General features: G+C 38.2%; 1 protein-coding gene across 1 annotated transcript; it reads left to right on the top strand.

The window, feature by feature from the left end:
- MYH4 (myosin heavy chain 4) lies at nt 1-27,300 on the top strand. The gene is made up of 40 exons (XM_081115674.1): nt 1-65; nt 269-317; nt 2,741-2,988; nt 3,076-3,219; nt 3,597-3,753; nt 4,482-4,509; nt 4,612-4,729; nt 5,150-5,242; nt 5,394-5,457; nt 5,574-5,672; nt 5,796-5,899; nt 7,664-7,802; nt 8,397-8,515; nt 8,615-8,764; nt 10,670-10,840; nt 12,389-12,698; nt 14,085-14,155; nt 14,723-14,810; nt 14,893-15,010; nt 15,329-15,452; nt 15,536-15,672; nt 15,799-16,054; nt 16,760-17,002; nt 17,320-17,496; nt 17,719-17,864; nt 18,126-18,216; nt 18,299-18,688; nt 19,432-19,558; nt 19,957-20,075; nt 20,198-20,394; nt 21,664-21,847; nt 21,931-22,096; nt 22,198-22,322; nt 22,599-22,907; nt 23,504-23,707; nt 25,053-25,178; nt 25,269-25,439; nt 25,525-25,629; nt 25,732-25,827; nt 26,875-27,300. The coding sequence occupies exons 3-40, from the start codon at nt 2,785-2,787 to the stop codon at nt 27,025-27,027; spliced, it is 5,823 nt and encodes a 1,940-aa protein (XP_080971800.1). The 5' UTR covers nt 1-65; nt 269-317; nt 2,741-2,784; the 3' UTR covers nt 27,028-27,300.
- Nucleotides 27,301-27,544: the final 244 nt, after the last annotated feature.

Below are 27,544 nucleotides of genomic sequence, written 5' to 3'. Positions count from 1 at the left end.
AGAACAGCCTCTATAAAAGTGGAACCGAGATGCCTCTGTCCTGTCCCTCCTCAAAATTCTTTAAGGTATGTGTATGTGGAAGAGCACTTGGCTGGTTTTACATTCCTGGTTATTACTGTCCACTTAAGGGAGATGGCTATTGTTTCCCAAATTTTAGTTTTTCTTTCCGACATTCCTAAAGATTACATTGTGCACAGTAATTGAGAGTATTTTGTGATTAAATGGAAAAAGTAATAGAATCCCCATTCTCTTGTTTTTCTTTCAACAGTAGTTGTCTGCTTCGAGCCTGCCACCTTCTCCATCTGGTAACACGAGAGGTAAGACTAACTTATTATTACTCCCTAAAGAACAAGGGATCTCTAGGCTGCGTTCTGAGAGCTACCATTTACATCTTAGTTCTTAGTACTGGGAAGAGGGCACAAGGAGCAGCTGCTCTTTAAAAATGGCTTCTCATAAAATTGTGACTGTTCAGACCATTTAACCACACAATTTCAATGACTCTTCTCTTTTACATGTTGTTAGAACTTCTGAAAGATGCAACGATCAGATGTAACATGTAATGGGAATTACTACTACAGCTTGAACTGTAAGGATTTATCAGAGAGACAGAATGGTAATATCAACCAACAATGGGTTGATCTGAAAGTCCACATTTCTAGGTACCAGTCCAGGCTTTTCACTGACTCTAGTTGCCTGGTCCACCCTGTTGGTATTTATGTATCCTGAATAGGGTGTTGCCATGGAATTAGCACTAGTAAGTCCTAATGTGGACTTAGGAGAACAGGACTCATGTCCAAGCACCACCATTTACACCTCTGTGTCACTGAATGACCCTTCATCTTTCTGAGCCTGTTCCCTCATCAGTAAAATGAGGAGGCTGGGTTCTAGGTGACTGCTAAGGTCCCTCCAGCTCTTGCCATCTATGATCTAAGTCAGTGGTTTCCAAGGTCTCCTCCCACTGAACCAGAAACATTTAATGGACCTCCCCCAACTCTATGTGTTGGGATCTGTACTTTTTGAATCATGTTAGGAATATACATAATGATGAAAACCTACTATATATTCAATAATTATCTTATGAGTCTATATTTAATACAGCAGCTATATTCATTTAGAAAAGAACAGAAAACACTGTCTGTGTGGGAATGTTGCTTGTTGGACTTGAGGCAATTATCACCGTGCAGGTGAATTCAAGGACTTGTTGCAACAAGCCTGAGGATCCTTGGGGGCTTGTGACCCACAGACTGGGAAATGACTGATTTCAGGCATGAGATAGGGTGGGTAACATCCTTTCTGTGTTTTGTGGATACACTGTATATAGTCATCTCTACATGGTAGTTAACTCAAAATTGTCTGGTGTAAAAACAAACACAGAAACAAAAAAAATAATGTGATAGAGCAACATTTCTTCTTCGAAGAAAAAAACCCTAACATTAACTGTTCCAGTATTTGTCCCCTGATAATATCTAAATTTCACTGCCTCATCAAGAAACTTTCACAAGTATGAACTACATTGATTTTGTTTGTAGCAAATTCCGTATCTAACATTGCAAGTTGAGGGAAGTTTTGATCAAGACTCCTTCTGGAAAGCTTATAAAAGGTTGATGCTATTCTTGTTGTTGACAACCAACGCACTGCTTTCCACAAACCAGTCCCTCTTCTGCTCCACAAAGGTGACCTTCTTTAACTCTGGTCACTCATCCTGTCCTTGCCATCAGGGCAGAGGATCTATTTTCTCACAATTAATTTGTCAGTGGGAAAAATTTAAGTTTATTTTGGCTTGACCCTTTATACTGGCTATCTATTTCAGAAGAGATACTTAGAGGATTGGTATTTTTTAAATAAGAGGAGGGACTGAGAGAAAGAGACCTAAAACAATAAGAATCAGATAAAAAGAATCTGTATGCTAAAATCCAGCTAAAAACAATGAGAAGTATAGGCTAAAAGTATACAATCGCTACAAACATTTTATTACAACTTCAGATGTCTTTCTCCAAGAAATTTTTAGTTATCTTTTGTTTAGACACTATTTCTGACTTTTACACAATTTAAGAATAAAATATAATTTTGACTTAGGATAAAATCATTTGTTGGATTTTCAGCTTTTGTTGTACTTACTTTCCCCTTTAATTGCCTAATAATTGTGAGCTAACTAGGTCTTTGTGTTTATTAGGTGCTTTCGACCTGGGCTATGTCCTCAAAGAACAAATGTACCTTTCATACATCCAACTTTAATATCTTTTTACACAGTTTATACATGCAACTTTAATAATTTGAGGCAAGAAAATATGCTTAAATAATTGAGTGTTTTTAAATAAGTTCATTTATATTATAAAGCCACTCTTAACAGTTATTTTCTATTTCTTTGTGTCATCACAATGTCAAAAAATGGGGGCGTGTGGAAAAAGGAAAGAAAAGAAAAGCAAGCAGAAAAAGATTCTGAACACACTTGGGGCATTACAAATGTTGCTGATTAAATGTCAATTCCTCCACATTTCTCAATTGATACATAAGATAAAATGGAGGCTAAAAATGTCACAAAAATTAAGCTACCAGTATAAGACTTTCAAATCAATGATATAATCTTTCAGAACCTTTACATAGTACACAGGAGTGATCCCTAAAAGCAAGAGTGAGGAAATAAGCATGGCCAGTGAAGCCCACTAACCAAACGTGAGAGTGACAGGACAATGCCCACTCACACCCTGGGTCATAGTCCAACTCTGCTTCTTCCCTCTAGGTACTCCTGGTGCTGTGCTGTGCTGCCATCAATAACCCGCAGCCATGAGTTCCGACGCTGAGATGGCAATTTTTGGGGAGGCTGCTCCTTATCTCCGAAAACCTGAAAAGGAGCGAATTGAAGCCCAGAACAAGCCCTTTGATGCCAAGAATTCTGTCTTTGTGGTGGATCCTAAGGAGGCCTATGTGAAAGCAACAGTGCAGAGCAGGGAAGCGGGGAAAGTGACAGCTAAGACTGAAGCTGGAGCTGTGAGTTAAAAAGAAAAGAGGGAGAGGCATAAATGATCCTTTTCTACTACTCAGTTGATACACACTGGCTCCTTCTTTTCTTAACAGACTGTCACAGTTAAGGATGATCAAGTCTTCTCTATGAACCCTCCCAAATATGACAAGATTGAGGACATGGCCATGATGACTCACCTGCATGAGCCTGCTGTGCTGTACAACCTCAAAGAGCGTTATGCAGCCTGGATGATCTACGTGAGCGCCCCCTTTGACATTACTTTTCAATAACTCTATGAACTGTGTTAGCTAAAACAAATTAAAGACTTTATTTTCAGAATCAGCTACTGCAATATTATCTTAAGACCAATCATTTGGTTAGTGTTATAAATTCTAATGTATTTGAAAATATGCATGTGGAAAGCTATCTACTTGATACTGGATTAGTTGGAAGGCTGAAGCATTTTGTGAAGCAGTGGGTGTTAGGAGGAGGCAGCAAATGGACAAAACCATTAAGCATTATGAGAACTTAAAGCTTAGGTCCCTTAAATGCTGTACTTAGATCCCTCTCTCCATATTTCCAAGGCATATTAATGAGGTGACTACTGATTGAGCTATCTTGTCATTTCCCACAGACCTACTCAGGCCTCTTCTGTGTCACTGTCAACCCCTATAAGTGGCTGCCGGTGTATAACCCCGAGGTGGTGTCTGCCTACCGAGGCAAAAAACGCCAGGAGGCCCCACCTCACATCTTCTCCATCTCTGACAATGCCTATCAGTTCATGCTGACTGGTGAGCGAGTCCATAATTACAACTTCTATAGCCACTTATAAAATATTTGTATACTGATAACACAGAAGACATAGGGCCAGTACTTAGAAAATAAATTGTTCAGCACAAACATAATGATAGCACTAATAAAGTTAGGGAAATATATTTAAAATAAAATGTACCAATTCCAAACACATAAGGAATTTTGCTTAGATTTCTATGCTAAAATCCAAATTAATTAACACAAATTCCAGCTCAAAATTAACTAAATTTAGGGGTCAACAATGCATTTTAATTATAGCTAATATATTATCTCTTCTAAAAAGTAAACTTTGAAGTGTCATACTGAGAAGTTATCACAATTACTATATTAAACCTTAGATTGGACATTAATATCATGACAGGATTTTGAACTATGAACTAGGTGATTAACGGGACATGAAACTAATATTCATTCACCTAATAGTGATAGTTTATTCACATAGTTATTACGGTGAAATAATACATTATATATTTTATCATATTAAAGGTAGTGGAAGTTTAACACTGATTAATTAGCACATCTTTTGCTACTTATTTTTTTAAAGTATTTGTGAAAATAGCAAAGCACCAGTTGATATAGTTATTACTTTTGTATGAGTGGGGAGTTTTAAAAGACCAAGTTTGAGTTTACAAGTACTGTGTTTACAAGTATGTGCCAAGTCCTGTGTTTTTTAAAAACATCTTGGGTTTCGGTTTCTCTTTTCCAGATCGTGAGAACCAGTCCATCCTGATTACGTATGCACATTTCATGTCTTAATTTTCTGTTGAGTTTTGATCCCTGTAGTAGTTACTACTACAGATTAGATTCTGACTTTTTCATCTGTCTGAAATTGACAGCGGAGAATCTGGTGCAGGGAAGACTGTGAACACCAAACGTGTCATCCAGTACTTTGCAACAATTGCAGTTACCGGAGAGAAGAAAAAAGAGGATGCTGCTTCTGGTGGCAAACTGCAGGTGGGTATGATGTTTATTTGAGGATGGAAGAACTAAAAGACTATTTATAATGTGACCACAGTACTTCAGAATCATGGCAACCAGTTGTATGCAATGCCAGATTTGGAAAATAACTCTTGGAAGGACTTGAGAGAATGAAATATATTGGCAGGTTCAATATGCAAAAGTTCTCACCACCATTTAATCAGGAGGAATAGGTGGGCCTGAAGGATATGGAAATCAAGACCACGTCACTGGAGTGTCCCCCTCCCCACAATCTGTTCTGCTCCTCCTCACTCATTTTAGAAAACCTTACCCACAAGTTACAGACCACTGCAAAGGGGGAGAAGGGAATGGGGAAGATCAGTGAGAAGTTACTTTAACAGCCTGCAACTCATCTTTTGTAGGGTTTCTTTATCTATCTTATTCAATTCTCTTAAGGGGACACTTGAAGATCAAATCATCAGTGCCAACCCCCTCCTGGAAGCCTTTGGAAATGCCAAGACCGTGAGGAATGACAACTCCTCTCGTTTTGTAAGTTTCTTGGTCTTCCTTTTCATGTGAGAATTAGTACCACCTCTTCTATACATCTGATAGTAATATCTTTTGCATCTATTTGTCCATAGCTAAAGAACTAGCATCTGCCTTTTAATATGTACAATAAGTTCTCCTTTGCCTCTTTAAGGGTAAATTCATCAGGATTCATTTTGGTGCCACAGGCAAACTGGCTTCTGCAGATATTGAAACATGTAAGTTAACAAATATAAGTGGTTATCTTCTTCTTTCGGGTATAAATTAAAAATCTTATTTTTATCTATTTTCCACTGTGGCCTTTTCTTTTTATGTGCTTAATCTCACTTTCTAGATCTGCTAGAGAAGTCCCGAGTTACTTTCCAGCTAAAAGCTGAAAGAAGCTACCACATATTTTATCAAATCATGTCCAACAAGAAACCAGAGCTTATTGGTAAGAAGTATCTTTGATTGATTTCTACCAAGAAATAATGACAGCTTTTCTAAGAAGTCCCTCTGAAATGTTTTATATGACCAAAGTAACTCTGTCTATATTTATTCTTTTCCATGTATTCAGAAATGCTTTTGATCACCACCAATCCATATGACTTTGCCTTTGTTAGTCAAGGTGAAATCACAGTGCCTAGCATTGATGATCAGGAAGAGCTGATGGCCACAGATGTAAGTAACAGACACAAAGCAAGAAAAGGAAAATTCATTTTCCAGTGTACAACACTCTCCTCTCTCCTCTATTAAAGCAGACAGCATTAGTAGAAGGAGTACAAACAGGCAATACTACCTTTCAGGATTTCCTACCGTTGGAATAAAATTACAAGATATTTTAATGCCCCTGCCCACTGATATGTATAGATATTTTAAATGTCTGTAATAAATGTTAGGTCTTTGTCATTCCTTAGCTATCTGACTTACTATTTTTTCTTATCTTATCAGTCGTTTTCAGTCAATTTTTATACTCCAATAGTGATGTTCCTCTTCTATTTTATGCCAGACCCTAGACCCAAGAAACAGAGAAAGAGCTACAATATTTTAAAATTTTTGTAACAGAATATGAAATTCCCACAGTCCCTTTAAAATCAGATGTAAACACAGCATCTGTTTTGAATACACCTCTATGGACTAATAATATAAGCCTCGGCTCCCTATGCAGTATAAGGAGAAATGGATTGTCTACCTCAATAATATTCTTTTTAGGACTCCATGAAGCCTTTATATTTATTTTTGGAACTATAGATTTTCTCTCCCTCCTCTTTTTTAAAGGATTATTACTGTAACTAATTTTTTATACATATTTTGTGGGGTTTTTTGAATTTCTGAATTATCAATCTTCTTTGATTATTAACTTTAGTACCAATGGGAATATCCCAACATTCCCAAGATAGGATTTAAAGTTGCTTGCAAATATACTTTTCTTTTAAAATATTATTTTCAGGGAGTCCGTGAACTGTTCGTGTACCTTTATCTTGTAAATATCAGCTCGTACTCTCTACAGCTTATTATTATATTCGTATGTCCAAATGTGATATGGAGTTGAGAAATATCTGCTAGTGTCAGAAGTTTAAAACATGTAGTAGTCTTGCTCCAGGACTTCTGTAATAATGTCTAAGCTCCACAGACAGGCAGAGTCAGTGAGCTGGGACTGGAAGGCAATAATCTGAGGCAAGGGTGTTAGGAGACAGTGGTAAATAAACCTACCTTCCTCCCTGAGGCCTGCCCCAAGCCTTTCAAAGCATTTCCAAAGCCTAGCATGGGCAACTAGGAAGGGAATAAAAACCTGACAGAGGAAAAGGACACAAAATGTTTCAATATAGGGAGAAAGTTCTTTCCACAGATGTCGGTTCCCTACATGAGTAACGAACAGGTCAAGGTCAAGTTCACTGCCAGGTATCTCATGGTCAGCTAGGCTGTGACCTGACAGCAGACAGGCATGTGGAGAAACACTCGGGCCACAGCTGCTGTCCTCATGTCCTTTTCCCAGCTCCATCCCTCCTGCCCATTAGGGCGGAAAGGTAGGCTCTGATTAGGTATTAGGTTAGGACACTGTAGGAGGAGGAGCTAACAGAAAGACTGTAAGGCTGCAGAAAAGAGCAAAAAAGCCATGAGACAGTCAGAAGCATGCGCAGCAAGGCCAGGCTTATAATGTGGAGAAATGGGAAAAGCATGGCCTTGTTACCCACAGCCATGGCTCCGAGTCCTGGCTCGGTGAGTGTGCGTAAGTTATATAACATCTGTCTGTCCACATGGCTCGGCAGGAAGGCTGATTTATACTTCTTGGTGTTGCTATGTAGAACAAAATAGGGATGAATATGAGTGCTTTTTGAAAAGTGTTAGTCAAATATGAGACAAGGCGTGATGAGAAAAAAGTGGGAGTATCCTGAGTCTGCCAAGGGGATAACTGTGAGGTGAGTTAAATTCAACTCTTTTCAGAGTGCTGTGGACATCCTGGGTTTCAGCGCTGATGAAAAGGTGGCCATCTACAAGCTCACAGGAGCCGTGATGCATTATGGGAACATGAAATTCAAGCAAAAGCAAAGGGAAGAGCAAGCTGAGCCAGATGGCACTGAAGGTAGACCTCCCTGCTGATATCTTTCAATTGACAGAAATGACATCATCAGCTCCTTAAAGGCAAAGACCATGATTTTACTTCCTTTGAGATATCTGATGATGGGGAAAAGTATTAGGTAAAAGAAATGACGCACTACCCGGTGTTTTACATGACTAAGCAGATTTGTGGAGTTGTGATTTCTGCCCATTCCATTTTTAATTGACTTATTGCAAGCTAGTATTTGCCATTTGATTAAAATGTTTTTTACTTCTGTGACTATTTTGCCCACATGCACTAGAAAAAAATAATAAATCTAAATGTTGCTGTCACTACACCCTTAGATTAGAGTTTCTCAAATTATTTTAATCTGTGGCCCACTTTAGCTATGTTTTAAATATCACACAGAGCATTAATTTCCCAAGTTCCAAATTATCATCTCAAAAAAATGACTAAACTTAGTATGAAAGGTGGCAATTTTGAAGCAATATCAACAAATAGGTTATGCTATATTTGTACATATTACTCTTCAAGCATAAATTCTTCCTGTCATTGTCATCCACACCTTCAATTGTATAAGCCTTGATCAGTTTCACCATCTTCACCTTGTTCATGCAGTTGCTGACAAGGCAGCCTATCTCCAGGGTCTAAACTCCGCTGACCTGCTCAAAGCCCTCTGCTACCCCAGGGTCAAGGTTGGCAACGAGTATGTCACCAAAGGCCAGACTGTGCAGCAGGTAAACGACATAAACCCCCAGGTTCATTTTAGCTACAGGAGACCTTAAGGGTCCATCATTGTTTTCAATTCAAAAACTAAATTAACTTTTTTCTTGAAGGTGACCAACTCAGTGGGTGCTCTGGCCAAATCCATCTATGAGAAGATGTTCCTGTGGATGGTCACCCGCATCAACCAGCAGCTGGACACCAAGCAGCCCAGGCAGTACTTCATTGGGGTCTTGGACATCGCTGGCTTTGAGATCTTTGATGTGAGTAATGAACTTATAGAAAATTAGCAAATGCAAATCCTCGGTTATTTAAAGCATAGAAAATCAACAAACAACAAGTTGGGGAGATTGCTGGGTTGGGTGAAGAAGGTGAAGGAATTAAGCAAAAAACCAAAAAACAAAAAAAACTCATAGACACAGACAACAGCACGGTGATTACCTGAGGAAAAGGGGTTGGGGGGAAGTAGAAGAAGGTACAGGGGAAATATATGGTGATGGATGGAGATCTGACTTGGAGTGATGAACACACAATGCAACATGTGGATGACGTATTATAGAACTGTACACCCGAAACCTATATAATTTTAGTAACCAATGTCACCCAAAAAAATTCAATTTAAAAATTAAAAAACAGTGCTGGAGAGGATTTGGAAAAAAGAAAACCCTTGTGCACCATTGGTGGGAATGCAGATTGGTGCAGCCACTGTGGAAAGCAGTGTGGAGTTACCTCAAAAAATTAAAAGTAGAACTGCCTTATGATCCAGCAATTCCACTTCTGGGGATATATCCAAAGAAACACAAAACAGTAATTCAAAAAAATATATGCACCCCTATGTTCACTGAAGCATTATTTACAATAGCCAAGATCTGAAAGCAACCCAAGTGCCCATCAGTAGATGGGTGAATAAAAAAGCTGTAGTACATTCACACAATGGAATACTACTCAGCCATAAAAAGGAAATCTTACCCTTTGCAATAGCATAGACGGGCATAGAGAGTATTACGCTAAGTGAAATAAGCCAGTGAGAGAAAGACAAGTACCATATGATTTTATTTATATGTGGAATCTAATGAACAAAATAAACTAACAAAATAGAAAAAGATTCATAGATATAGAGAATAGACTGACAGCTGTCAAAGAGGAGGGAGGTTGGGGAGCTGGGTTAAAAACGTGAAGGGATCAAGCAAAAAAACACACACAAAACTCATAGATACAGGCAACAGTACAGTGATTACTAAAGGGAAAGTGAGTGGGGGAAGGTAGAACAGGGCAAAGGGGGGATAAATGGTGACAGAAGGTGACTTGATTTTGAGTGGTGAATGTACAATACAATATACAGATGATGTATTATAGAATCGTACACCTGAAAGCTATATAATTTTATTAACCAATGTCAGCACGATAAATTCAATAATTTTTTTAAAAGGGATGCATGATGTGGTGAAAGGTGGTGAGTTTTCAGGAGATAAGGCTTAAAAATTATGAGGTGGGTAGCCAGATTATGAAGTACTTTATATGTTATATTAAAGATTTAAAATTTATATGATAAAAAAGAAAAAATTATGTGCTCTGCTACAGATGGTTGAGTGAAGTATTCTATAAACATTAGTCAGGTGAAGCTGATACTGTCATTCACGTCTACTATATCTTTCCTGATTTTCTGCCTACCTTTTCTATAAATTATTGAAAGAGGGATATTAAAATCTTCACCTATTAAAAAAAAGTACAAAATGAGATTTGTGCTAAAGAAAGGTCTTTGAAGAGATATGACAACTAGTAAATAGGTATAAACAGAAAAGAAAGTTTTAGTCTTTAAATCTAGAAGTCTCAAAATTGGTCCATGAATGGTTAAAATAATCAACATCAATCCTGGATCAAAGCAGATGAGCTTTAATTTTAAGAAAAACACTTTTTTAAATTAAATGAGGATATTTAAAAGATGTCCTCATTTAACAGCATTTTGCCTCATATGCATGATTTCAGGCAGTTACTTGGAAAGCAAAGTACTGAGAAGTCAATTCTCCTTTGTTTAGAATTATGTCATATATTAAGAAAACAATCTGAATCTTAGTAATTTAATATACCAAATGCCTTAAATTCAGAAGGAAATTTTAGTAGCTGCTCTGTAGATACAATATGTAAGTTATGAGTAATTTCCTATATAGTACAACAGCCTGGAGCAGCTGTGCATCAACTTCACCAACGAGAAACTGCAACAGTTCTTCAACCACCACATGTTCGTGCTGGAGCAGGAGGAGTACAAGAAGGAAGGCATCGAGTGGGAGTTCATTGACTTCGGGATGGACCTGGCTGCCTGCATTGAGCTCATTGAGAAGGTATGTATGACCTTTCAAGCCTTCAAAACATAAAGAATAGTCCATCTTCCTATGGTTAACTGCAATTCCAATTTTCAAAGAACAAGCAGTAGTATTTTATGGCATATTTGTGCACTCTGATCAGTTGTGAGGTGTGTCACAAGTGGTCCGTTATTAAAAAGTAATTTGTAGAAAAATGATTACAACACACACACAGTCATGTTTATCCCACTTAATCACTTCATTTTCCCTCACTGTTATTCCTACATGATCTCATGCATATGAAAGAAATGAAATTACAGATAGTCCTCTGAGTATTGTAATTAACCCCGGTGAACCCATGATGGTGCATTGTGAATGTACCATCCTTCATGCGTATCAAGGCAGGATATGTCAAGATGTCTTAAAGTTTGGAAAGTTAACTCTTCAATTGTTACAGTTATTAAGACTATGATGACTACTGAGTAAGTTGACAATGAGTAATAAATAAACCTTTCTATAGCCTTATCTGGAATATAAGCCTTAAATTCCCTATTATCAAGGGGTAGAGCAATAGTCATATCAGTTCTGAAGATGTTGAAACTCATCAAGCAATCATTAAACGCTCTCAAAAGTGTAGTGGGAGCTCATCGTATACCTACCAATAACAATAAAACATATGGTTATGTATGAATCCTACCCTAATCAGTGGGAAGAGTAAATGCTACTGCCATGTAGGAAAACTTCAATAGTAATATCAAAATTCATAAAAATATGAGAGGTGAGAGCCGAAAGGCTGACTAGGTCTGCCCAATTTGGGGAAAAGATTTTTACTTTGGTGATATAATATCTCTACTATTCATCAAAACTATATAGTTCTCAGGAAAAGCATTTGTTTTCTTCTGTAGTATTTCAGTTTCTGGAACACTCAAATTAGTTTTTGGGAGACAATTTGAGACTAAAGCAAAATCATCAATGTTGAATTTTTATCAGGCTTTCATATATAATTTGCCACTGAAAAGGATCAATCTGCTTTCATAGCAAAACTATATTAGTATCATTTAACTCCACAGTGGTGGGAACATAGCTTAGAGTACAGAGAGTTTTAATGATATACATGAGATGCATATTTCTCCTGGGACTGGATCATTTCTAGTCATTACCCATAATTTTTCTTCTCTTCATATTTTTGTCATGTCTAAATTTGAGGTGAAGGAAGTTCCCTTGTCAGTAGGGAAGAAAGTATTTAGATATATACATTTATGGAAGAAAGAATCCAGCTTTGAAATGGCAGTTTCAGAATTTAATTTTATACTCTGAACATAAATTTTATCAAGTGGCACAGATGGGTTATTTTTAAATGGAGTCTTTCTAGCAAACATACTTCCCATTTGTCCTTGGTACATGACTGTTTACATTTCAGTAGTAGAGAAGAGGCAACAAAGTAGTATCATGCCTATTCAATTTCTCTTCATCCCAAATCTTCTTTTGGAACATTATATTTTCAGGTTCTCATCAAGTACATAAATTATCAGAGCACACTGTTTTCTGAGGGACTCATTACTATTGTACCTTTTTTCTTATTCTTAGCCCATGGGCATCTTCTCCATCCTGGAAGAGGAGTGCATGTTCCCCAAGGCCACAGACACCTCCTTCAAAAACAAGCTGTATGAACAGCATCTTGGAAAGTCCAACAACTTCCAGAAGCCCAAGCCTGCCAAAGGCAAGGCTGAGGCCCACTTCTCGCTGGTGCACTATGCGGGCACCGTGGACTACAACATTGCTGGCTGGCTTGACAAGAACAAGGACCCCCTAAATGAGACCGTGCTTGCACTTTACCAGAAATCTGGGTTGAAGACTCTGTCTCTCCTCTTCTCTGGGGCTCAAACTGCTGAAGCAGGTCATTTTTTAATTGAATTTATTGGGGTGACATTGGTTAATAAAATTATATAGGCTTCAGTTGTACAATATACATCATCTGTATATTGTATTGTGCGTTCACCACCCAAAGTCAAGTCTCCTTCCATTTCCATTTATCCCCCCTTTACCCCCTCCTCCTCCCTCCACCGCCTTCCCTCTAGTAATCACCATACTGTTGTCTATGTCTATGAGTTTTGGGATTTTTTTGCTTGATCCCTTCACCTTTCTCACTCAGCCTCCCGACCCACCTGACCTCTGACAGCTATCAGTCTGTTCTCTGTATTTATGAGTTTGTTTCTATATTGTTTGTTAGTTTATTTTGTTCATTAGATTCCATATATGAGTGAAAACATATGGTATTTGTCTTTTCTCTGACTGGCTTATTTCACTTAGCATAATACTGTCCAGATTCATCCATACTGTCACAAAAGGCAAGATTTCCTTGTTTTTTTACAGCTGAGTAGTATTCCATTGTGTAAAGGTACTACAACTTCTTTTTCACTCATCTACTTATGGGCATTTTTAGTATCATAAACATGCTCTTAGAGCCACAAATTAGAAATATACTACCAGAGATATAGTTATATCAAAACCTAACATGAAAATACTGGCTAATACGGATCTAATGAAATGAAGTATATTTAATAAGTGTGGTACAGTCTTACAATCATAGACTTTCAGAACTAAAATTGACATTATGGATCATTTAGTCCATAACCTCCTTGCACCAATAAGAACACAGAGACTCAGAGAGGTTAAGTGACTTGCTCAGAATCACACAGCTCATTTCTACCATTTTAATAGTATTGATTCCTTCAAGGATCCAGCTAAGTTGGAGACGAGGAAATTCTTTGTCAAAACACTAGCTTGAGAAATTACAATTCTGTTCTTTTAAGTCACCTCAGACCACATTTACAAGTAACAGTATGAAAGCACGGGCAAAGAGAAGATAGGACTTCCCTGCAGGTTAGCAGAGGCTCACCTACTTAGGACCAAGCACGTAACTTTGCCTTTTTTCAGGGAGATGTGTGCACTACGGAGGCCTTACTATTCTGTCTCCTGGACCCTCCTCCAGGGGATAGACTTTGCTGATTTGAACTGAAGAAATCCCATCCCTTCCCCAAATCTACCCTTTACATACAGTTCTTTTCTTGTTATTTTCCTGAATGCTCATAATGTGAGCCAATGCTTATATTTTCCAAATCTAGAGTTGAAGGAGAAGAGAAATGGAAAGAATAAGAATAATACAAATGAATGAGTGCAAATTTAAATTCCAAACAAAGGGAATTTTGGCAGTCCTAATGTCTATGCATATTACTTAAAAGGCTGTTGCAAATAATTGTAATTTTTCTATTTTATTTTTCAGACAGTGGTGGTGCAAAGAAAGGTGCCAAGAAGAAGGGTTCTTCTTTCCAGACAGTGTCAGCTCTTTTTAGGGTACAGTATATTCTTGGATTCCAAATGATTACTTTTGTAAAGAAATTAAATTATTATAACTTAAAATTTTGTAAAAGAAATCTGTGGTGAAACAGGAAAAGAAGCTGTGATGTACTAAAAATAACCTGAAGAATGCCTTAGTTAAAATTTAACAAGAGGACCCAAAGTGTGTCTGTTCACATCAAACCTTATGATAAGTAAACCACATCCTCTTTAAGCCCCAAATCTAAAAGATCTGGTATTAAGCAAGTTTCACATGAAGTCAAATCCTTTCTTAAAAGCTACCATTGTATTCAGTTACATCTATTTCATATGACCGAAGTCTCAATACAAACTTTCTCTGATTGGCAGTGCTTGAGAAAAATAAAATGAAGTTGAATGGTTTTGTGTAATCTATAATTTTCTATCTGTACACCATGTATATGATTTCAACTGTCATAATTTGTTCTTCATTGAGACAGCTCATTAAAACATGAAATAAGAGCACAGTAACTATAGATCATTGATAGGGACTCTCATGTAAATAACACTAGAAATTATTTTTAAACTTTTCATGTGGTTTTATAGGAGAATTTAAATAAGCTGATGACCAACTTGAAGAGCACTCACCCCCACTTTGTGCGCTGTCTCATTCCCAATGAAACTAAAACTCCTGGTAAGATATTTCTGATATCCAAATAAGACTCCAGTGTGACTTTTCATTAGACTTTTAGAAACAAAGCATATCTTTCTTTTAGGGGCCATGGAACATGAACTTGTCCTGCACCAGCTGAGGTGTAATGGTGTGCTGGAAGGCATCCGCATCTGCAGGAAGGGATTCCCAAGCAGAATTGTTTATGCAGACTTCAAACAAAGGTTTGTGTCTTATTAGTTATCCCTTTCAATGTGCCTAGTCTGTATCAAAATTGCCACATTTCAAATTTTTTCAACGTTTCCTTAAACACTAAAATGCAATTATTTGAAAGGTGATCATAAAAGAAAGAAGTCTTGGTTTATATGATCATAAGTTTTTCATCATATCTTCACAAGTTTTACAAAAGCACTGTTTATTTGAATGTAATTTTTTCCTCCAAAAATCAATCTATAATTTTGTCAGTGACAGCTACCAAGAGTTCTACCTTTTTTATTTCAGTGAAAATAAACCACATTTTAATATCCTTTTTATTCTGACAGATACAAGATTCTAAATGCAAGTGCTATCCCAGAGGGTCAGTTCATTGACAGCAAGAAGGCTTCTGAGAAACTTCTAGGGTCTATTGACATTGACCACACCCAGTATAAATTTGGTCATACCAAGGTACTACCAATGCAAATTTCTATCTATCATAACTTCATTTCTTTTGGAAATGAAAATAACATATTTAAATGTTCTTTGGCAAGGTTTTCTTTAAAGCTGGCCTGTTGGGAACTCTAGAGGAGATGCGAGATGATAAACTGGCTCAACTCATCACACGCACTCAAGCCGTGTGCAGAGGGTTCCTGATGAGGGTGGAGTTCAGGAAGATGATGGAGAGGAGGTGAGGGACCAAGTACAAGTCCTCCTCCACATTTTAATAATTGAATCCAATGAAGTCATTACTTTTGTTGAGGAATGGACACTTTCCACATTCCTTTTCATTTTCATCTTTTTTTCTTTCCTACAGAGAGTCTGTCTTCTGCATCCAGTACAATGTCCGTGCCTTCATGAATGTGAAGCACTGGCCCTGGATGAAGCTGTATTTCAAGATCAAGCCCCTCCTCAAGAGTGCGGAGACAGAGAAGGAGATGGCCAACATGAAGGAAGAGTTTGAGAAAGCCAAAGATGATCTGGTTAAATCAGAGGCAAAAAGGAAAGAACTTGAAGAGAAAATGGTAACTCTGATGCAAGAGAAAAATGACTTACAGCTCCAAGTTCAGTCTGTGAGTATTATACATGCACAGTTCAGCCATATCTTATCATCCAATCACTATTTGACTTGACATGAGAATTTTTAAAGTTAAGGCTTATAAATAAATGGTCTCCACTGAAACATTTGTTGTAATTGTTTGCCTTTCAAAAATACCAAGACTCAGACCTAAAGAAGCAATAGATACTAAGTCACAAATTATGCTGCATATGTTCATATATGCATTCATACATAGTTTGATCATCAGTGAGCAAAGTCATAAAAATATCCACAGGTAATTTCCTTTCTTTATAGAACCTTCTCTTGGATTAGAATGTTCTTTCGTTAGTGAATATTTTTGTGGATAAAATTGAAGTTATGTTGTTTTTACCAGGAGAGGAAAAAAAGGCTAAATCAATCACCCTCAAATATAAGGAAGTTGAGTCCTAGAATGAGTAAGTACTTTTCAAAGTAGCAGAGGTGCAGATTTGCCAAAAAGCTCATTTTCCTGATTTGACCTCCCATGTAAGGATATTTGGAGGAAATTTATTATTATATTTAATCAGTATATTTGAAATTATTAACATTTTTTTCCTTCCGGTTTTTAAAAATTATCAAGTTAGTTGGCATATGTATTGACCAAACTGGTTGAGTCGTTGAAGTTTCTACCTGTTAATAAATTGGTGTGCATTTGCAGATATAACTTAGACAAATGAAAATATTTCATTTCCCCCTTTAGGAAGCTGAAGGCTTGGCTGATGCAGAGGAAAGATGTGACCAGCTGATCAAAGCCAAAATCCAGCTTGAAGCCAAAATCAAGGAGGTGACAGAGAGAGCTGAGGATGAGGAAGAGATCAATGCCGAGCTGACGGCCAAGAAGAGGAAGCTGGAGGATGAATGTTCAGAGCTCAAGAAAGACATTGACGACCTCGAGCTGACACTGGCCAAGGTTGAGAAGGAAAAGCACGCCACAGAGAACAAGGTACAAATCATGACCCATTTTAGAGTATTTCAAGTGCTAGCTTGTTACTAAAGCATTTTTAATTGAAAGTTTATATTAAAAATATTGAATATGATAAGAAAATATAGTCGTAAGTATGTCAACTATTTAATCTTTGCCATTTATATCTATAAACCTTGACCTTTATCTCCCATATTTTTCAGCTACATAGGCCTGGGTTAGCTTGTAGTTTCCCTTTTCCATCAGGCTGACACTCTCCTAAGATATTAGCATGTTTTTCATCAAGACTGTAAGAGCAGGATGTCATTAACATTGCTGTAATTTTTTCAAATCTAAAGGTGAAAAACCTTACAGAAGAAATGGCAGGTCTGGACGAAACCATAGCCAAGCTGACCAAGGAGAAGAAGGCCCTCCAAGAGGCCCACCAGCAGACCCTGGATGACCTGCAGGCAGAAGAAGACAAAGTCAACACCTTGACCAAAGCTAAAACCAAGCTAGAGCAGCAAGTGGATGATGTGAGTGTGAAACCAAAGTGTTTTCCCTTAAGATGAAATAAACAATTGTAACACATAATCATAAATGATGTTCATAAGCTTTTAAGTACTGGTTTGGGAATAATAATTAAAGTTCAGGCAATTTGGTGTATCTTTTAAAATTCTCCAGTGTATCTTTGAAAGCTAGTAACATAGGGTTCAGTGCTTAAGATCTAAAATAAATTAAATCCACTAAAAATTTAGCTTGAAGGATCTCTGGAACAAGAAAAGAAACTTCGCATGGACTTAGAAAGAGCCAAGAGAAAACTGGAGGGTGACCTAAAATTGGCCCAAGAATCCACAATGGATGTAGAAAATGACAAACAGCAACTTGATGAGAAAATAAAAAAGTGGGTATAATTCAATTGTAACCTTCTAATTGTCAGTTCAGATGAAATATATGCTTTAAAGATCTCTAAAATATTACATCATGGCACATGGTAAAAGAGACACCTTTCACTTTTTATTTAATGAAAATAGTAGATGACTGACATGTAAAGCATGTACTACTCACTTCCTCAACACCAGCAGTATAAATACGTTCAATTATACATAGACAAGAAAACTGGTAAGAGAACTGACTGTGAGCTAATGTGATGCTTTCCTAACAGGAAAGAGTTTGAAATGAGCAATCTGCAAAGCAAGATTGAAGATGAACAGGCTCTTGGGATGCAGCTGCAGAAGAAGATCAAGGAGTTACAGGTAAGTCATAAATTCCACCTTTTCTAAGCATTACAGGAATCAAAACTGCCATGAATTCCCATTAATGTTATGTCACTTTCAGGCTCGCACTGAGGAGCTGGAGGAGGAAATCGAGGCAGAGCGGGCCTCTCGGGCCAAAGCAGAGAAGCAGCGCTCAGACCTCTCCCGGGAACTGGAGGAGATCAGCGAGCGGCTGGAAGAAGCTGGTGGGGCAACTTCAGCCCAGATTGAGATGAACAAGAAGAGGGAGGCTGAGTTCCAGAAAATGCGCAGGGACCTGGAGGAAGCCACCCTGCAGCATGAAGCCACAGCAGCCACCCTGAGGAAGAAGCACGCAGACAGTGTGGCTGAACTTGGGGAGCAGATAGACAACCTGCAGAGGGTCAAGCAGAAGCTGGAGAAGGAGAAGAGTGAGATGAAGATGGAGATTGATGACCTTGCTAGTAACATGGAGACTGTCTCCAAAGCCAAGGTTTTTATTAACTTATCCCCTTTTCACCTTTATTTGCAACAATTCAAAATGATCAAGTTTACACGTGCCAATCTAATCTAACTGTACAAATTTTAGATGTTATCTCAAATATTAAAATTATTCCTATTAGGTATCACTATATATATTTTTTAATATATCTTTATTGATTTCAGAAAGGGAGAAAGAAATTTCAGAGAGGGGAAAGGAGAAGGAGAGAGAGAGATAGAAACATCAATGATGAGAGAGTTATTGATTGGCTGCCTCATGCACACCCCTGACTGGGGATCGAGCCCGCAACCCGTGCATGTGCCCTGACCGGCAATCGAACCCCAATCGCCTGGATCCTAGGTTGATGCTCAACTGCTGAGCCACACCTGGCCGGGCAGGCATCACTATATTGAACTGAATAATTTCATTTATATATGTAGAAATCACTTTAAACTTTGTCACTGATACTGTGAAAGAATGCAATTACAGAAAAAAACTTATCTAAAAATCATACTCTACATGGTGTAGAATCTAAATGATGCTCATATTTTCTAATCATTTCCAATATCATTTTCACAATCAATTATTCATCCAGGCAAAATTACGTGTCTCTGCATCCAAGGCACCATGCAGGACTCTGAGACTGATAGAAAGAGAATGGACTCAATCCCTTTCCCACAAGTACTTACAGACTCCAAATCCCACACATACAAATAGAAACATAGCATCTTACTGCTTTGTACTTCCACCCACAGATAAACTTTGAGAAAATGTGCCGCACACTAGAGGACCAGCTTAGTGAAGTGAAAACAAAGGAAGAGGAGCAACAACGCTTAATAAATGAATTGTCAGCGCAGAGGGCACGTTTGCATACAGAATCAGGTCAGTAAATAAATATGGCCATCCTGTGGAGTGAAGAATGAAAGGCAAGCTTCAACCGCTGTGTACCTATCAAAGACAAGTCATGTACCTCCACTTACCACTGACTTGTTATCCCTTCATCTTTTTATTGTAAGGTGGTAAAAACAGACTTATAAGCTATAACTGGAAAAAATTGTCTCCTTGGGCTAAGAAACTTTTTGTTGCCTCAGCATTACTCAAAAACCCCCAACTCACACATTTTTGAAAGAGCAAGAAAATAGTCCTCTTGACAGCATCAGAGCTCTTGAGTTATCCTTTCCATCATATGAAATGAGAGAGTTCTAATGTCATTTCATTCTTTAACGTATTCTTCACTGAGACAACAGAACTAAAGCACCTCAACGTTTTGTCTTTCACAGGTGAGTTTGCACGGCAACTAGATGAAAAAGATGCTCTGGTTTCTCAGCTATCCCGAGGCAAACAAGCATTTACACAACAGATTGAGGAATTAAAAAGGCAGCTAGAAGAGGAGTCTAAGGTGAGAATTCTCCAGTTGATACTATCAATGACTTGAACGTTGCAATGTGAGACACTATGGAACTTCACATAGAGAATATCGATGATCAGAACGTAAACTTACACGGTTTTTGGTTGGTTCAGGCCAAGAACGCCCTGGCCCACGCCCTGCAGTCCTCCCGCCACGACTGTGACCTGCTGCGGGAACAGTATGAGGAGGAGCAGGAAGCCAAGGCGGAGCTGCAGAGAGCGATGTCCAAGGCCAACAGCGAGGTTGCCCAGTGGAGAACCAAATACGAGACGGACGCCATCCAGCGCACAGAGGAGCTGGAGGAGGCCAAGTACAGGCTCTTGGAGTTGGGGGTGGGGGCGGGCAGGAAGAAATTAAAGTTTAAAAACAGCAAAGGAAAAATTAAAAACACAGAATATTCTAGGCAAAGAAATAGGTAAAGGATTTCAGACTATTTTATTGCAGAGTGATGGGTTCCAACATATTCTCCTTCTTACAGCCCCATGTATGTCCACTGGAGAATGGGCCAAGACCAGAGCCCTAACTCCATTCTGGTCTATTAAAAAAGCATCTTAAATTTCTTTCCACCAAAATGAATGAATAATTATCAGTATGCCCTTTATGAATTAAGTAGACTTAATTCCCTTTAATATAAGGAAAAATGGAGACATTGAGACTATCTGGTACAGATATATAGTTATGAATATTATAATTAACACTAATCAATTTGTCTCTAGAGTATTGGAAATTCAGAATAAGATTATCATACTTTTTCATCATTTAACTAACAACCAGCATCAATGAGTTTATTCACTAATAGCACACACTATTTGTGTAATAAAACTCATGGGAGTTACACCTGGAACCTCCCAGTGAAGGAAGCTTCCCTAAATTTGATTTATCTCAGTAGTTGTTAGAACTGGACAGAATGAGAGGATTTGGCAAGCATCTGCAGAGGGAGTATTCTAGATAAGAGTGTGGGCTAGGAGAGGTCGTGAATTAGGTGGGCTGGTGACAGGAGCAGTAAAATTGGAGACTATTTGGGAAGTACAATAATGGAATAATATTTGTTTTCTGGGCTAAAGAAACCCAAAAAGTTACTGATTAGTTGTATGACCTTGAACATGTCACTCCACGCCAGTTTCCTCATCTGTAAAGAGGACCATACAAGGAAGTGTTTAAGGATCCTATTCAATACTAACATTCTTTGATGATATGACTCCTGTGCATGGTTGTCACTTCTTCCTCACCCTGCCTCACATCCTCCCACTGCTCAGTCAGCTAAAGTGCTTATACTCGATCAATCTCTTTTTCTCCACCTCCATCTCTTCCACCACACACACACACACTCTCTCTCTCACACACACGCAAAGCCTCATAAATATGTCTGACAACCCCTGAGATAAAGATAAGAATTCACTAGGGAAAACAGAATTCTAGAAGAGATAAAATGCATACTGAGAAGATATTTTAGAAAACCTTGATGATTTGTAGACAAAAAAATGTTGGGAAAACATGCTTTCTTAGTCAGCAGCTTTATAAAGTTGCCTGGGATAACTTTGACTCTGCTGTTAGTCACTTATACTAACCAACTTCTCAGGAAGAAGCTGGCCCAGCGTCTGCAGGATGCTGAGGAACATGTAGAAGCCGTGAACGCCAAGTGCGCCTCCCTTGAGAAGACCAAGCAGCGGCTCCAGAATGAAGTGGAGGACCTCATGCTTGATGTGGAGCGAACTAATGCTGCCTGTGCAGCCCTGGACAAAAAGCAGAGGAACTTTGACAAGGTGGCCCAGCCTGCTTAAACTTTACCCGTGTTTACTTGGTCACCCTTTGTCCTTACATTTGCTGATGATTTATTGTTTTTCAGGTCCTATCAGAATGGAAACAGAAGCAGGAGGAAACTCAGGCTGAACTTGAGGCCTCTCAGAAGGAGTCCCGCTCTCTCAGCACTGAGCTGTTCAAGATCAAGAATGCCTACGAGGAATCGCTAGACCAACTTGAAACACTAAAGAGAGAGAATAAGAATTTACAGCGTGAGTCTTTATAATCATTCTATTTCAAAAATGGTAGGAGGGTATCTCCCCAATTTTTCATTTTTCTCAAATGAATTTGGTATTTTATTATTATACTGCAGAGGAGATTTCTGACCTCACTGAGCAAATTGCAGAGGGAGGAAAGCATATCCATGAATTGGAGAAAATAAAAAAACAAATAGATCAAGAGAAGAGTGAACTACAGGCTGCCCTAGAGGAAGCAGAGGTACGTTTCATTTGCTCACCTATACATTATAAATAAGTTGAAAAATTAATAGCAACTGAGATCAATCATGTTGCAAACTTTTAGGGGATAACTCATATAATTCAGTAAGAAATACTGAACTGTACCTTGGGAATGCAGAACTAATAGGCTAAATTAAGATGTATGAAAATCTGTGAGTTTTTTTAAATGCTTTCTTAAAGAAATCATCATAATGCACACAAAAAAGCGCTCTTTGAACTTTACATTTAAGTAACCTAAATGTTGCTTTTTCAAAAGGCATCTCTTGAACACGAAGAAGGCAAAATCCTTCGCATCCAACTTGAGTTAAATCAGGTGAAATCTGAGATTGACCGGAAAATTGCTGAAAAAGATGAAGAAATTGATCAGCTAAAGAGGAACCATCTCAGAGTTGTGGAGTCCATGCAGAGCACCCTAGATGCTGAGATCAGGAGCAGAAATGATGCCCTGAGGATCAAGAAGAAAATGGAAGGAGACCTTAATGAAATGGAAATTCAGCTGAACCACGCCAACCGCCAGGCTGCTGAGGCCCTGAGGAACTACAGGAACACACAGGGAATACTGAAGGTACTTTGGGATAAACACACATGGTGTCATACAGTCTGGGTGTCATTGTGTAACTCAAATTTTAGTATTGTATGAGGACTATGTGCCATAAACCATCCAAATAATATGGTGATCAGTTGAAATTTTTATGTCCACAGCTAAAAAATAGCTTAATTCTGGAAAGACCAGGACAGAGTTTATTTTTGTCATGTGAAGAGAAGACAAAATGGTGAAGGGTGAAGAGACAGGAAATCATGAAAGAGTTCAGTTACACACTACTGCATAAATCACTTCATTTATCTGGACTTCATTTGTTCAGTATACATAAAATGATATCATTAGACTAGTTGATCTCTAAGAATACTTTCCTGATCCAAATTTTTTTAGCTTACACCATAGAACTTTTATGTGATTCAGGATCAAAAATAATATAATATCATATTCTTTTGAGTAGAACTGCTACCCTAGGCTACAAAAAATTTGTCATTAAAGGGACTTACAGAATTTTCCTATCTAATCATAATCTAAGTTATTAAGATCAACGTGTGTACATGATCCTAAATTTGTATTTGCTTTAACTGGAGCATGAGTAAGAGTCATTTTCTCCTTCTGTGTAGGACACTCAGCTACATTTGGATGATGCCATAAGAAGCCAAGATGACCTTAAAGAACAACTGGCCATGGTTGAGCGCAGAGCTAACCTGATGCAGGCTGAGATTGAAGAGCTAAGGGCATCCCTGGAACAGACTGAGAGAAGCAGAAGGGTGGCAGAGCAAGAGCTTGTGGATGCTAATGAACGTGTGCAACTCTTGCACACCCAGGTGAGATTCAAGACTATAGATGAACAAACGCACTCCCTGAAGCTGAAGACAATTTGAGAGAATAATCTTGTTCATAAAGTCAGGAGTGATCTTGGCAAGGTTTTGGAATTCTGGGAATGTACATCAGTAAGTACATAGTAGGGCCTAGATGGTTCACAAGTATATTTATGGGCTGGCATAATCATGTCAATAGGAAATATTTTGAGTTCTAGAAGCATTACTAAAAAAGCACAGAAGTCCCCCTACTAATAACCATATATACAACATTGGTGGCCATCTTGTCTCTTGCAACTCTAAACAGCAAAAAGATAAGCAAATAAAAAAGAGAAAGAATATGCCCACGTAATACTTATGTATCACGTGTGCACATAAAGCTAACTTCATGGGATATAAAAAAAGCTCTTAAGCTCAAACTCATGGAAGTAATCATTACTGCTACTCAGCATTTGTATGGATTTGTTACATAAATGGTGGTCTATCTTCACAATAGTTAATAAGTGGCCATAGTAGTATGCACTTATTGCCACAGAAAGATGTTCACAATATATAGTAAGTGATAAAAGCAACTTAGAAATAATATATAAGCGTGATCTTTTTTTTTGTTAAAAACATCCAGAAAACATCGGAAGGATAAACAAAAGTGTTATAAGTGGAGTGAGAGTATAAGAATTATTCTTTGTCTCTGTTTTTGCTAATTTATATGTTCTACTATGTTTACAATAAACACATATTATTGTATACTTTTAAAAGTTACAATATAAGGAAATAACCATCACAGAAACATTAAAATTACATACTACAAATAATTTTAAATTTAAATTAAAATATAACATTTTTCCTGCTCACTATTGGTGTCCTTGAATTGACAGAATATTTCAAATACTGTCAAGTTTCCAAAACATAAGAGATTCTTGAATCATTCTTTAAACCAATAATGATGCAACTTATGCACTGAAAATTTTCAATAAAGCCAACAAACATGAATGAACACCTAAAAATTAATAATCAGTTTTTCATCGGCTGTCTGGTGCTTCATGGTACAATACTTTAAATTTTTTCTTGGGGCAGAGATAGTGCTTTATGCTTACATGCAGCCACCGATAAATTGTCAAATATCTTTGATATCAAAAATTAAAATTTACCTGGAAGAATTCAAGAGAATTTTTAATAACAGAAATATGAGTAGAAGGAAGAGAAGGCGGGAACTTACAATCAACTTTTTATTTGATTTTTATTCTGAACACTTCTTTGGCCAACAATTTATGCCTATGTACACTAATAAAATTGACAATGCAAATATTTATAATTAAATATGCATTTTCCCTTTTTCATTAATTTAAAACAGAACACCAGCTTGATCAACACCAAGAAGAAGCTGGAGACAGACATTTCTCAAATCCAGGGAGAGATGGAGGACATTGTCCAGGAAGCTCGCAATGCAGAAGAGAAGGCCAAGAAGGCCATCACTGATGTGAGCAGAGGGCAACGCAGTAGTGGGCAAACTTGAATCTTGATAAGCTAGCTCAGCTCCCTCAACTGATTATGTCTTATTCCTAACCAGGCGGCCATGATGGCCGAGGAGCTGAAGAAGGAGCAGGACACCAGTGCCCACCTGGAGCGGATGAAGAAGAACCTGGAGCAGACAGTGAAGGACCTGCAGCACCGCCTGGATGAGGCTGAGCAGCTGGCCCTGAAGGGCGGGAAGAAGCAGATCCAGAAACTGGAGGCCAGAGTGGGTTTCCATCACTTCATTTGATTCCCAGCCTGTTCACACAGCTAGTTACAGCCAATTGTTGAGCACCTCTGTTCTTTCCCAGGTGAGAGAGCTTGAAAATGAGGTTGAAAATGAACAGAAGCGCAATGTTGAGACAGTCAAGGGTCTTCGCAAACACGAGAGAAGAGTGAAGGAACTCACTTACCAGGTGACCAACCTTTCCATATCTTCCAAATTTTATTTTCAAGAAAATAAAAATGAGTTGTTTTCAAATAATGACACTATCTATTTGCTACCCTTTTCATATCAGACCGAGGAGGATCGCAAGAATGTTCTCAGGCTGCAAGACTTGGTGGATAAATTACAAGCCAAAGTTAAAGCTTATAAAAGACAAGCTGAAGAGGCTGTGAGTATCTTCACAGTGAGACAGAAGGGTTCAGGAGCAAGTCCAGGTTTTGTGGATCCTGAAGTGTATATAATTTAAGAGTCTTTCTTTAAGGCAAAGAACGTAAAATGGGGAATACAAAATTAGGTTTGAAAATGAGAATTTATGCCCTAGCTGGTATAGCTCAGTGGTTAGAACATTGGCCTGTGGACTGAAGGGTCCTGGGTTCGATTCTACCCAAAGGGCACGTACCTTGGTTGTAGGTTTGCTCCCCAGCCCCAATTGGGGCACATGCAGAAGGCAACCAATCAATGTGTCTCTTTCACATCGATGTTTCTCTCTCTCCCCTTCCACTCTCTGAAAAGCAATGGAAAAAATATCCTTGGGTGAGGATTAAAAAAAAAAAGAAAATGAGAATTTATTTAGAATGAGAAATTTTTATCACAAATTACTGGAGCCTTTGAGATTCAAGTTCATTTATTCTGCAATTTTCCAGACATGTTCATACAGAAATGCTTCTTGGTTACAACCCAATTCCCTCCTATCTAGAACACTCTACAGCTCTCATCTGGAAGTCCTATATTACCAGCACTCATAGGGACTGTGCAAATGAGGGCTCTGAAGTTTAACTTTTATTTAACTTCATGATAAATCCATCTCAAGGCATTTCTTTTTCCTTTGGATACAGTTATCTTTCTTATCCTGTTAATTCTGAAACCTTTCTTAAGGCTTCCGCAACCAATACTACCACTGCACCTACTTTTTTAAGTTTGTTTCATAGAAACAAGATTGATTCAGACTCCTGCTATGCTGATCTCCTTGTGGTCACTGTAGCATCTTAAGTTTGCCAGGAAGAGTTAAGTAAGAAAGCTGGAGCAGGGGGGTTGTAAGCCCACTTGTTCACTGAGTATGTGGGATGATGTGCCACTAATAAGTACGTTGCCAAATAACAGAACCTTTTGCTTTCTCATTCATGAAGCAAATCCCATAGCTGCTTCTCGTAACAAAGGCAGTAAGAATCAGAAATGTCAAATTTTCTCTAACTCTCTAATGCATTTCTTTTCTCAGGAGGAACAATCCAACGTCAACCTCTCCAAGTTCCGCAAGCTCCAGCATGAGCTGGAGGAGGCCGAGGAACGGGCTGACATCGCCGAGTCCCAGGTCAACAAGCTGCGGGTGAAGAGCCGCGAGGTTCACACAAAAATCATAAGTGAAGAGTAATTCATTCTAGCGCTGAAAGGTGACCAAAGACATGCACAAAATGTGAAGTTCTTTGTCACTGTCACATGTCGCTGTAATATCAGAGAAGTAAAATCTGCAGAGAATTTTGAAATCTAAAAGTACCTGTGTCTCTTAATTACAAGCTCCATAGTACTACTAGAATGAATTCATTTATTCAACATTTATTAAGCTCCTACTGGGTGCAATTAGAGATGGTGACAAAAATGAATGTGAGCAATAAATGAACTTTTATACAACACAAATGAAGTGTTCTAAGAGGATATAAAGTGGTTAATGCTCCCTCAATTCCATTCAACCAATTTTAATGAGTACCCAGTATGTGTGTGTACAGAAATGGGCACCCAAGATATGACATCATCCCTTCCTCTGAGGAGCTCAAGCCAGGGGGAGAGATTCCAGTACAACATATATACTGTGACTGAAGTACAAAAACAAAGTATGGCAATAACATAGAATGAGCTGCTAACTTCTCAAAGAAGACTGTGGGCTAGCTCCT

Source organism: Miniopterus schreibersii, assembly GCF_964146895.1.
Source record: "Miniopterus schreibersii genome assembly, chromosome: 16".
Lineage (NCBI taxonomy): Eukaryota > Metazoa > Chordata > Mammalia > Chiroptera > Miniopteridae > Miniopterus > Miniopterus schreibersii.
The sequence above is the reverse complement of the archived record's forward strand: the minus strand, read 5'-3'. Positions and strand labels throughout refer to the sequence as shown.

Coding starts and splice junctions, on each gene's coding strand:
- MYH4 (XM_081115674.1), top strand. CDS start 2,785: ATGAGTTCCGACGCTGAGATGGCAATTTTTGGGGAGGCTGCTCCTTAT. Junction 5,458..5,573: donor TTCTGCAGATATTGAAACAT/GTAAGTTAACAA, acceptor CTCACTTTCTAG/ATCTGCTAGAGAAGTCCCGA. Junction 17,003..17,319: donor AGCACGCCACAGAGAACAAG/GTACAAATCATG, acceptor TCAAATCTAAAG/GTGAAAAACCTTACAGAAGA.